The sequence below is a fragment of the Hevea brasiliensis genome, chromosome 13 (assembly GCF_030052815.1).
Source record: "Hevea brasiliensis isolate MT/VB/25A 57/8 chromosome 13, ASM3005281v1, whole genome shotgun sequence".
In the NCBI taxonomy this organism is placed as follows: Eukaryota; Viridiplantae; Streptophyta; class Magnoliopsida; order Malpighiales; family Euphorbiaceae; genus Hevea; species Hevea brasiliensis.
The window spans coordinates 78858130-78870775 of NC_079505.1; the positions used below are offsets into that span (position 1 = coordinate 78858130).

The window sequence follows — 12646 nt, forward strand, 5'->3', positions numbered from 1 at the left end:
AAATAATTTTTTTTAAATAAAACTATTTTATTTAAAACTGATTTATTTTTTATTAGAAAAATTTTTTTTATTTGACTAATTTTTAAAAAATTTTCAAATGATAAGAAATAATAAAAAAAATTCGTAAAATAAGCGAAGCCTAAACCCAAGTGGAGCTTACGCAAGTTAGGCTCCGGTAAGACACAAACAGAGATGACCACAAACTTGGTCCAGCTTACCCCAATTGGTATCTCTTCTGGCGTTGAGTTTAGTGGAATAAATAAGCCTAGTCTTCATGGAGTTCTGAGATTGTTATTCCAGTATCTATTGTGCATATGTTGGAATAAACAAACTTGGTCCAGCTAAACTTGCACAATTATATATAAACAAGATTGTTGGTCTTCATGGAGTTCCAGTTTCCATTATCTCTGATCGTGGTACTCAGTTTACTTCTCGATTTTGGAAGAAATTCCAAGAAGTTTTAGGAACACGAGTAGACTTTAATATTGCTTTTCACCTTCAGATGGATGGACAGTCAGAAAGGACCATACATACATTAGAGGACATGCTTCGTGCATGCGTTATGGATTTTGGTGGCTGTTGGGATCATCATTTGCCTTTAGTGGAGTTTGCTTATAATAACAGTTATCAGGCAAGTATAGAGATGGCTCCATATGAGGCATTATATGGTCGAAAGTGTAGGTCACCGGTTTGTTGGGATGAAGTTGGAGAAAGAAGGCTTACTAGACCAGAGTTGATACAATTAACTTCAGAGAATGTTCGACTAATTCGTGATCGACTTTTGACTGCTCAAAGTCGACAGAGAAGTTATGCTGATCCTAAACGTAAAGATGTAGAATTTATGATTGGTGATCATGTATTTCTGAGAATTTCCCCTATGAAAGGAATCATGAGGTTTGGGAAGAAAGGGAAGCTTAGCCCTCGTTTTGTTGGTCCATTTGAAATTTTGGAGAGAATTGGAGCAGTTGCCTACCGTTTAGCTCTTCCACCTGGTTTTGCACATGTACATCCAGTTTTCCATATTTCTATGCTTAGGAAGTATGTACCAGATCCATCTCATGTTTTACAACATCAAACCATGCAATTTAGGGATGATATGTCATATGAGGAGCAACCAGTAAAGATTTTAGATTGACAAATTAGGAAACTCCGATCTAAGGAAGTGGCTTTGATCAAAGTCTTGTGGCATAATCACTCAAGTAGTGAGGCCACATGGGACGCAGAATCTGAAATGCGAGCCAAATATCCTCACTTATTTGATTCTTCAGGTTAGAATTTTGTCTATTCAAATTCGGGGACCGAATTTTTTTTAAGGGGGGAAGTATGTGAAAACCCATATACAATTATTATTTATTATTATTTTATTTTAATTAGCTAACAATAATTTAATATATTTATAAAAAATATATTTTTTTTATTAAATGATCTACTTATTTATTTTTAGATATATATATATTATTTTTGAAATTAAATATATATCTGCAATCTGAACAACCCAGTTCAATAATAACTCTTATCCCATTCTACACCTAATAGAACTCTTGAAATATATATATACCCTAATCATCTCTTCTGCTAAACTTTGCTCTCAAAATCTGTTTGTCACCTCCTTTTCCTATCAAATACTCTCAACAGGTATTTTCATAATCTTTTATTTATTGTTATACGTATATATATATAAAATAATATGATGTGCGCAGATAATTTTTAAATTTTTTATTTCTCAATTCATTACCTTTGATTATGTTTTTAAAATAAAAATTCTCGTTCTTCGTTTAATAATAGGTGAATTTGATTTTATTTTCTCTCCTTAAACTGTTACAACTACTCTATAAATTTATTTTTCTTCTCTTTGACTATCGGTACTGAATTGGATTGATCATAATTACAGTGAGACAATATCTTTAAATATATATATTGGAAGGCAGCGTCCCTGTTCGTCTTCGGCAGGTCCCGTCCCTGTTCATTTATATATATATAAGTTATTATATTTTATTATTATTTGATATTTTTCTTTAATATTTTGGGTGTGTAGGAGATTTGAATATTCAATCAATCAGTTGAAATTGTCTCTCTTCCATTGAAATAACTATTGTCTTGGAGGTTCCAGGTGAGTGGTAATTATAGTACATGGCACTGTTTTGTCCCTTTTAAAATTTCTTAGCATTAAGTTTGTTATTAAATGAAATTTTAAATCAATATTTTAACAATGATTTTATATGTGATTTTCTAAAGTTTTATTTTATTATTGAATTTTATTTCTATTTTGATTAAATAATTGATTTTGCCAACTATCTCTGCATTAGACCCATTAGGATTCCGGGAACAGGCCTTTAATGTATTTATATTGATTGATATTTGACTATAAAATTTACTGATATGTTACTGAATTGATTTGAGATTGATTTGATTTTATTGAATTGATTTGATATTGATTTGATTTTATTGAATTGATTTGAGATTGATTTGATTTTATTTACTCTCTGAAACTATTGAAATACACTATTGGAATTGCACTATCAGTTATTATTTGCTATCTGAAATTTTTTATTGATTTTGATAGATTTGTACAAATTGATTTTCTGTTTTGAATTGGTACCTGTGCCAGTATCTGTTTCTGTTATCTAGCCCCGCCGTGTGGACTATCACGGTATTAGGTTGCATTGTCGAGTCATGCATCATTGCAGTTTATGGTTTGCATTAGTATCATATGCATTGATATCTGTGAAGGAGGAGGAAGATATCTGATATCTGGTAGCGCGCTTACCATCTGGCCTTTGGTGATGTGGGGTATCATCACCCTGGTGCACTGTACCATAAAATTTTTATTGAATGAATTTATTTTATATATATGTTTTATGAAATCATTTTATTAATGATTTTGACAGCATGAGCATAATTTTATTGAATAGAAAATTTATTGTGAAATTAATCAAGCGTCTGCCTGTTACTACCTCGTTGTGTGCTATAATTATCATTCATTGAGCATCTAACTCAAACCACGTTTTCTCTGTCTGTTATTTGTTTCAGATCAGTAGAATTCTGCAGCTGATCCAAATATTCAGTCCATTTTCTGGAGAGGGACGACTTTGATTTGTTCTCATGGTATGCCCAAATTCATGTTTTCTCGGGCTAATAATTAGTTTAGTTTATTGAACAGTTTAAGTTTTTATTTGAAATCTGTAGAGACTCCGCAGTTTACCTATGGGATATTTATGATGTTTATTCAGCATTTTATTTATTTGGATTTTATCTATTTTTGGGATTAGTAATTGACTATATATTCGTTCAAGATACTCTGATAAGGCTTGCATGATTTAAGAATACTTAAATTATGCGCTGGTCACGGTTCAGAATTTTGGGTCGTGACAATGAGCCACAAAAGTAAATATTGTAGAAAACTTTTCTAGCCATTTAAAATAAAAAAAGGTAAATTATTATTCGAAAGGTTATTTTACTCTATCCATATCACCTGCGAATATGATATTTTAATTAATTATATTTATATTCTTTTATGTCAATATTATAATATTCTCATTTTATTATTTTTATTAATGAACTGTTAAATTTTATCTAAAAAAAATTCAAAAACGGCTTAATTATTTTATTTTCTATTTTTTTCTTGTTAATTTTTATTTTTCACATTGACTAGCGTAACTGTGAACGAATAATTAAGATCAACGTCAAGAAAATGTAAACAATATATTAAAATTAGTTAATTAATAAATATAAAAATATTAAAAATAAATTAAATTTCAATTTATATAAGGTGATTTAAAAAATACCTTGAATCGTAAAAAAAAAATAATAAAAAAGAAATATCGAACATACCTTTTGTAATTTAATAAAAAATAAATTTTATTAAATTTTGAATTAACGTAATGAAGGTAGCAAAACAAAATGAAGTCAAAAAATGGATTCTTTCTTCTGCAGAACCTACTAATTTTGAAAAACCTTGTTTTCTAGCGCCATTAGTCAAAGTCTTCTAACAAATATTTAATGTACCTTGTAATAAGGTTTGGAAAAATTCATGGAATGACAGATAATTTCTTCAACTGTTTTCTTCTTGTCCGTTTGTTTTATTTTCTTTTTATTCAATCTAAAATTAGACGTCACGCCGTTTATGATTTGGATTGAAATCAGAATTGATTCGAAGTTTTAATTTGGGAAGGACAGAGATTAAGATTGTAATTTCAATTATATCGTTCAAAATTTAATTTAATTGATTTAATATAATCGTTGAAAAATATTTTAAAATTATTAAAATATTTTAAAAATATTTACAATAATAACAAATAATAATTTAACAAATAGTTGAAATTTTCTTTATAATAGTAATAGTTTAAAAAATTATTGAAAGATTTAAGCTTTATTTATTTTATGAAAAATAAATTGTATGCTCATAAAAATATTTTTTTATTATTTGATTGCATTGCTATATTGATAATACTTATTTATTTTATGTATATATAATGAAAAATAATTTTTTAAAAAAATGAAAATATTTTATTTAAAAATGATTTATTTTTTATTAAAAAAATATTTTTTATTTGATTAATTTTTTAAAAGTTTTCAAATGATAAAAAATAAAAAAAAAATTCGTAAAATAAGCGAAGCCTAAACCCAAGTGGAGCTTACGCAAGTTGGGCTGCGGTAAGACACAAACAGAGATGACCACAAACTTGGCCCAGCTTACCCCAATTGGTATCTCTTCTAGCGTTGAGTTTAGTGGTATAAATAAACCTAGTCACTCATGAGTTGCTTGAAGTTGGACTTGATAAAAATTCAACTTAGTTTGGGTCATTTAAAAAATGAGTTAAGCTCAAATTTAATTTTTAAACTCATTTAATAAATAAATCAAATTCAAGTTTTATAGTGTTCGATTCGTTAAGGCTCGTGAGCCAACTCATTTGCAAACTCGTAAGTTGATTTGAGAGTAAACTCATTAAATAAACTTGTGAATATACTCGTTAAATAAACTCGTGAATATGCTTATTTATAAAAATATTTATATTAGTTATTTTATTTTATTATATTATAAATATTTATTATTTTATTATAAATATTTTAAAAATAATATATTATTTAAAATTATGACAATAAAAAATATAATATATAAAATGTATTTATTAAATATAATTATTTGTAATTTAAATTTAATTTTTTAGAAAAATTAATTTTTTTTTACATGAGTGCTGATCAAAATTATATAATTTAAACTTCATACCTTTAAACTTAAAACTCACTCCATAAATGGGTCGAGTTATTCATGAACTGCTCGAAAGCCAGTTCAATAAAAAAACCTCATTTTGTTTGAGCTTATTTAGAGCTCATTTTCTAAAGGAGATAACCTTGAACTTGTGGTCATTCGGCTCGAACTCAACATGAGCTAGGCTCAAACTCAAAAAAATTTTGATGAATCAAGTCTGAACTCTTCGAAACTCGACTCTACTTGATTCATTTATTGAGCCTCTAATGCAATTTTTATATTATATTTAATTTATTTGAAAATTTTAAATTCCTTTGTCATAATATATAATAAAATATCCAAGTGAGTCTGATCTAGTGATGAACATGCACTACACCTTATGGATTGATCAAATGTTGGATTCATGCTAATTAACCTTTTCTTGTGAAAAAAAAAAAGTCACAAATAAATAACTCAATTTTAATTTTTATAAAAAAATAAAATTCAATAATATTATTTATGGACATCAAATATATATGTGTGAAAATTTTTAATAAAAAGAAAGGTCAATTGAACATATTTTGAAGTGGTCCGCAATTGCATATCATATAAAACAAATGTAAATTGATCAAATTATTATACCAATTATTCATGTATTAAGTGTGAAAGAATCAAAATATGTAGCAGCTATAATCATTTGAGTGATTTGCTGCGATGCATTAGGAGCAGCAACGTGATTTCCATGCTCATTCAAAGTTTAAGAAATATCTTTAATGTGTTTCTGAGCTTACATTTTTGCCTTCTAATTTTTTACATGAAGTAAACTACATATATTTACCCAACATATGTTGTTGCATTTTCTAAATAGCAAATTGAAATTTATTAAATTTACTTCTTAGAAAAATAGTAAGACAAAAATTGAATCAAATGGAGTTTAATTTTATGTATTTAAAATGAATCAAAAGAAATACAACTTCAACATCCATAGCCTTTTTTTGGGTACTTTTTGAGTATCCAAAAGTTGTTACAGATAAATCTGTGTTTTTCACTTCTTGACATGAGAAATAAATATAGATTAAATTACTATAGAATATAGATTTAAGGTGTTGCAGCTCATGTGTTCACAAATCTGCAGTTCTTCCTGACTTCTCCATTAGCAAAGCTATCATGATTGATGATATTCCCCAATTTCACCATAGAATCAGAGAATTGCTGGAAAAAACCAACTGGGTCATGAGCATACTTCACAACAAGCTGCTTTGTTTGAATTCCAAGCATGCTCGAATACAATTCTTGGTCTGAGTTTAGCAGTCCTTCTCCTTTCAATAGAATCTGATAGTAAGAATTGTCGAAAAGGTTAGGAGTGATGTTGTCCATTGCTGAAACGTTATTGTCTCCCCCTACTGCAGCTGGACATATAGATTTCAGGTTGCTAAGGTATGTCTCAGACAATGGACTTCTATCTGAAGTTGTTTCAAAGTCTCCATAAATCCTTGCTCGAAAATTTGCACACCGAGCCATTCCTATGGTGTGTGCCCCTGTGGATTATACATTAAACAAACATTGATTGTAATTACTTGATGAGTCATTTAATATATGAATATGAAAACTCTATATAATATGCAATTTTAGAATAGCAGATCTTGATAGACATCACTGTCCCAGTAAGAGATTATTACCCGAAAGAGCTACCACATCTGTGACAGATAGGCCCTGATAAAGAAACTTGGAAATGATGGATAGAAGACCTTCATCTGCGGTTGGTATATTTGCTGATGCGAGCTCGTAACTTGCAGTCTTAGAATCTTTCCTTCCCACAGGAACATCCCAATATGGTCCACCAACCTGTCAGCATATTGGCCAAGAAAAAAATCTTAAGGTTCTTAGAACAAAAGAGAACATGCAAATATTTTACGTAGTATGCCAATATTATATCAGAAATACCAAACTATATTATAAATAGTACCAGAATCACTGCATCTCTTGCAGCGATGGTGAGGATATCTGCGCAGGACACTATTCCTGGGCACTCAGATTCGACCTTGTTCTTGATTTTATCAATGATTCTAAAACCTTTTAGGGAGTTTACATTTGGAGATGCTTTCTTCTCTCCTTGCAATGTGATTGTGTCATCTAGCAAAACCGAACCATCACATCCCTGCACCCATTAGAGCGTACATTATAATTATTCTGCATTGGTTTCGCAGTGTTGGGTACTACTAGTCTATTCAGCAAGAGTTTGAAATTGTTTTACCAAAAAAACTCAATACTAAAGCTATAAGATATAAGAGGGGAAGACCTGAACAAAGCAGTCATGGAAATGTAGCCGAACTACAAGAGCTGCATTACGTGGATCTGAAAGCACTTCACACTCCATTTCTTTCCTGATAACGTCGAATACAGTGGGGCAAGTAGATGCATAGTGGTCCAATGACAAAGGAGGATAATCACTTGCATACAAGCTGTTGCTATATATGAAGATAGAAAACAAAAGAATAAACGGGAACGAAGGAAGCTTAGAGTGAAGGAGAGGTGCCAATGCCATTGTTGCTTTCTTGGATTTCTTGAATGAGAGAAAATCAGGGTGGGAGAAATGGGTTGGAATGTGAGATATATAAGAGATGAAGCTTTGCTTTTTCTTTTGCATGGCTGTTTGAGTAATTTGCATGGTCAATAGCAGATGCAACTAATTAATGGTGGCCTGGTTGGTGGGTATTCCCAAACTAAAATCACCAAACCAAAACTGATTAGTGCTAAATCTTACTATATTTTACTCTTATAACTTTCAAACTAATTTTCAGGATTCATCTGTCCTTCAGCCTCCCCCCATGCTCAAGTTGAGGTGTATTGTGCACAAATTTTATCTCCTGGAAAAGGGTCCTATTAATATATTATTTGAAGCGTGAAGCCATCTTTTAGACTTTTATTTGGTGTGGAATTCATGGTTGGATGGTCGGATTTGAACAGATTAGGTTAAACAAAGATGATTATGTGACCTCAATATTTTTGATTTCGGGTTTTGTTGCTCAGTTTTTTTATTTTCCATGCCATCGAGGTCAATTCACGCATGTCTTAAATTATACTTCAAGAAAACAAGAATGGCTATAAGCTGTCTTGCTTACATTTTTTGTTTGCTTTTCCAAGAGTGAAAATATAGATGGAGGAAAATCATCAGCCAGAGTCATGATCTTGAAGTGCAAGATTTGGATATTCATCAAGTAAGCAACTTCAATCATTCGAGTTGACTTTGCTATTAGAATGAGGTATTGATCTCAAGGATACCCTTCTCTTTTTATAAAAAAGAAGAGTATAAATTAGTATCATGTAATTTAATATTTTTATAAAGCAGAGAGTATGTATTGTTTTGGTGACAATTATGTATTTCACTAAATAAACACATTAAAAAAAAAAAATCAAAACTTGTACATCGAAACCCATCCTCTCCTTTCTCATCCTCCACCCTTCTTCTCCATGGAAACCTGGCAACTACTCATCCTCACCTTCACACAACCCAAAAACCATCTCTCCCTCATTTCCCCGAACCCATCTTTTCTCTTCTCGAGAACACCCGGTCATGCCCGGTCATGCTCTCTGCTTCGCGTGGTTCTTTACTAGTTACTACTGTTTAAAGTTCTAGAATTGACAGAAGAAATATTGGGAAGGTTTCCTTAAAGAACCATATCAATGGCTGAAAGTGGGAGGGTCCTCATTGGTCGCTTGGGTTTTGGTTCAAGGCTTTGCTATCTTGTAGCATGGGTTGTGACTAGTGGCTTTGATTTTTCCTTAGATTTTCTAGATTGGAAGCAAAAATGGAGAGGGAAAAAAAATCTCTTGGATTTGCTTTAAGGCGGTGTTGCGGTGTTACCATTATCCCACTGGTGAAAACTTTTCTACTCAAATCACTGAAGATTTCATTTTCAACTATGCAGTCCTGAAAGTTGAAACAATACTGGAATTTGACTTGAAGTAAACTAAATTTGAGTGGCAACATAGGCATCTAACAAAGCTAATGAAGCATGGAACTGAAATGTTGCTCATGATTTAATTAGGGCCTCAGCTCCGCCCGTGCTTGCATGCAATGGTCGTTTAATGAAACGACATGTAATTTTCTAAAAATTGACAGCGAAATGCGGGTCAAATAGAAAAACAAAGATGTATCTTATGGGCAAAGATGAAAATACTAATCTTTCCATATACTTTTAAAATATTGCCATCACGAAATCAAAGCTAGAGATCATGTCATGGGGAAACAAAGACATCCATTTCTGGTCACATAATATTTAAAAATTGTGAGAGATAAAAACTTGAGTCAAATAAGCATTTCAAACCTAATACGTCAGGTATACAGCTCAGAATCAAAAGGATGATCCTTAATCTTACTAAACTTTAAGTATTTATCCTCAGCATCTCCCTTAGAGCTCAAGTCAATGCCATGCAACACAGTTCTCTGCAGGATAGACTTTATAAGAGCTACCACAGAACCACCACATTCAGGCCAGGAAAGACAGAGAGCTCCTCTGATGTTCCTCATCTGGCATCGAGCTAAGAGTGCAGCTGCCAAGCCATCCACCATACTCCCTGAAGGAAAATAGTCTAAACCCTTCAGTAAGGATGAAACTCCACAGACACCATCTTGCCCTTTCCTCTCTGCCAACGTCTCTAGCTTGAAAGCACATGTTTCATCAGATGAAAGCTTACCCCTGAAATTCTGGCTCTGAACTGAATCCCAGATTAGAACCCTCTCAGGAATGATTTGTTCACCAATAAGCAACTTTGCAACCACATTAGATCTCTCAGTACTGACAGAGCACTGAATGGAAACCAGAAGAGTCAAATTATCAGCATTGTTTAGGGCATAGATGTTGCAGGATTTGTTTCCAAGAGAGGGTTTGAAAGTATTGCCTGAGAAAGGAATCTCGGGTAGGAAGACACTACCGATTAGGGTCTTTGAGGATACATGGTTGAAGACATAAAGAGATGAGGTAGATAAGGCAATGATGAGGAGAGTTGGACGAAGTGGTTGATCAGGTTTAGGATTAGAGAATAGAAGGAAAGGAGATGGAAGTGGTGATGAAGGAGGTGTGAAGTTGTTGAGATCTTCCTGAAAGAACCTTGAAGGTGGTGGAATCTCTGTGAGGACATCTTCCATCTTGAGCGCAAGTTGAACAAAAAGCTGTGACAGTAGATAAATCATGAGAACCATTGGTACAGTCATTTGTCAATAAGGGTTGTAGATTAATATCAGATCAATGACTCTTCCAGGTTAGTTTGCAAGTTATCAGAATAAAATCAGAAAAATATAAAAATTGAATCATGAAAGTTCACTCTCTCACATAGGTTACAAGAAATGACCTTCAATAACTGTATAAAAATATATTTATGTAGTATAATTCACTCAAAGGCGCATTGATGTTCATCTTCAGCATGCATAGGTGTATGTCCAATGTCTCAAAAGGGATAGTTGAATCCTAAACAATTTGCAATTGCAACTATAACATTTTCCCATTTTGTGCCACAGAACTTCCTAACAGCATGTCAAGGTTTATGGCAAGCCCCCACTAGACAATCTTCACATTTTTGGGAATTTTAGTCCAGGCATTACATTGTGTTCTTGATAGGAGATAATTTCTAACACAAAACATTAACAATACCTATATTTTAGAAATCCAGATAAAAATAAACAAGAAGTAAAAGATATATGTATATAAAAATGTACTAGAATCCACAAATTAATAATTTCAATTAATAGCTAGAAGCCTCAAGTATCCGCACTTGGTAGTTGATAATAAGAAAAAGCACATACCATATAAAAATTATTCCTAAGTGTAAGCGATAATGTGGAATTATTAACAATTTAAGTTGACAAATAGACTATGGCAGCATTAACTTGACACGGGAAAGGAACAAAAGAAAAAGAAAATTGAGTTGAAAATTGGGCAGGCGGCGAACAATAGAGCTAGAGGAAGATGATAAAATGGAAGAGAGAGAATATCGTGAAGCAGTGGCTGGAAGAAGAAGAAGAAGAAAAGGAAAGAATTTGAGGAATAATAGAGAGAGAGAGAGAGAGAGAAGATGTATGATGGACAGAGGCAGCATAGTCCTTTTTTTTTTTTTTTACTTTTGTTGAATTGCTTTGTAAAAAAGGATGAAACAATTCACAAAATTTAACCCCACAAGCAATTCACAGTTCTAAGGAGTTTTTACATATCCATGAATTGATCCCTACGAAAGAATTGATGGAAGAATGAGTTAAAATTACTTTTGATCCAAAGCAAAGGGCTGCGACCCATTAATTTCAGAAAATATGAACGAGTAGTAATCAGCTTTCAGAAAATGAGACCAAGCAGTAATCAACAGCAGAAATATGAGCTCATAAGCCAGAAATTTGGTATTTAACATCCAGGATAAACCCTAATCCACAAATCGTTGGCTTCCAGGAAGCCCAGTTTTATATATCACTAATGTTTTCCCAGGAAACAAACGGATTCCAATATCTTCTAAAAAAGAAAAACAGAAAGGATAATAAGAAGGCGAGCTATGGAAAACGTACCTGAGATTGGAAAACGACGTTGATGAGGAGTCGCAGAGAAGAAAGCTTAAGCCTTTCTGGCCCTGTGTATAATTTCTTGTTGCTCAAGAAGCAGGCTTCTCGAAACAAAGGCCTTTTTATTCATTTATTTTTTTTTCTCCTTTTCCATATTCTCTTATTCTTTAATTTTAAAAAAACTTTAATTAAAATAATACGGACTCCCTTTGAAATTGGATTAAATTTAACTAATTAAAAGTAATTTATTTTAATTTTTTATTTAATGTAATTTTATAGAGTAAAAATATTTACAAGTGCCTGAAATTGACATTTCAATAGATAATTTTTTTTTTGTAAATTAATACATTAAAAAAATGAGTACATCTAATTAATAAATTTAAAATAATTAATCATAATTATAAATTTAAAAAAATATTTAATTTTTTTAAATTAAACCATTTCATTTTCTTAAACAAATAACTAATTTTAATTTAATTGAGCAATTTATCTTAATTAATGAATATCTTAATAAAATTGAAAAGTAAACTAAAAATAAGATAGATATTAAAAATTTTAAGTGACTTAAATGTGTAAAAAATAGAAAAAGAAATTTATTGATTTTATATTTCATAAAGAATTATTTAAATTATATAAAAAAATAATTTATTTACCTATCCAGTAAATATGAAATCTTAATAAAATAGAAAATAATACCTTTTCAATATATATATATACATTTGACCTAATAATTTGATTTCTTGATAGTTTTCGACTTGAAAGATATGCATACATATGCTTCGTCCAAGCACGTAACGAACGCATGACATAACCATCATTGATTTATCAAAAAAAGAAAAATCTTGATTAAAGATAACAGTCCCTATCTTTGCATAATTTTAAATCCTAGAGTGCCACTAAATAGGAACTCCTGG

The 12646-nt window shown here is 31.2% G+C and overlaps 2 protein-coding genes across 2 annotated transcripts in view; both read right to left on the reverse strand.

Moving 5' to 3' along the window:
* Window positions 1–6106: 6106 nt before the first annotated feature.
* Window positions 6107–7947, reverse strand: LOC110660680 (peroxidase 11). The gene is made up of 4 exons (XM_021819055.2): window positions 7488–7947; window positions 7155–7346; window positions 6868–7033; window positions 6107–6726 (listed from the first exon to the last, which is right to left on the reverse strand). Exons 1-4 carry the CDS (start codon window positions 7854–7856, stop codon window positions 6302–6304), a joined length of 1152 nt encoding a protein of 383 aa, XP_021674747.2. The 5' UTR covers window positions 7857–7947; the 3' UTR covers window positions 6107–6301.
* Window positions 7948–9427: 1480 nt separating this feature from the next.
* The window catches only part of LOC110660717 (uncharacterized), a 67190-nt gene continuing 63971 nt past the window's right edge, over window positions 9428–12646 (reverse strand). Inside the window, exons 2-3 of the mRNA XM_021819101.2 lie at window positions 11739–11780; window positions 9428–10361 (exon numbers count right to left, since the gene is read on the reverse strand). Coding sequence (XP_021674793.2) covers window positions 9525–10337 — 813 coding nt within the window. The 5' untranslated portion in view covers window positions 10338–10361; window positions 11739–11780 and the 3' untranslated portion in view covers window positions 9428–9524. The remainder of the gene's footprint in view (window positions 10362–11738; window positions 11781–12646) is intronic.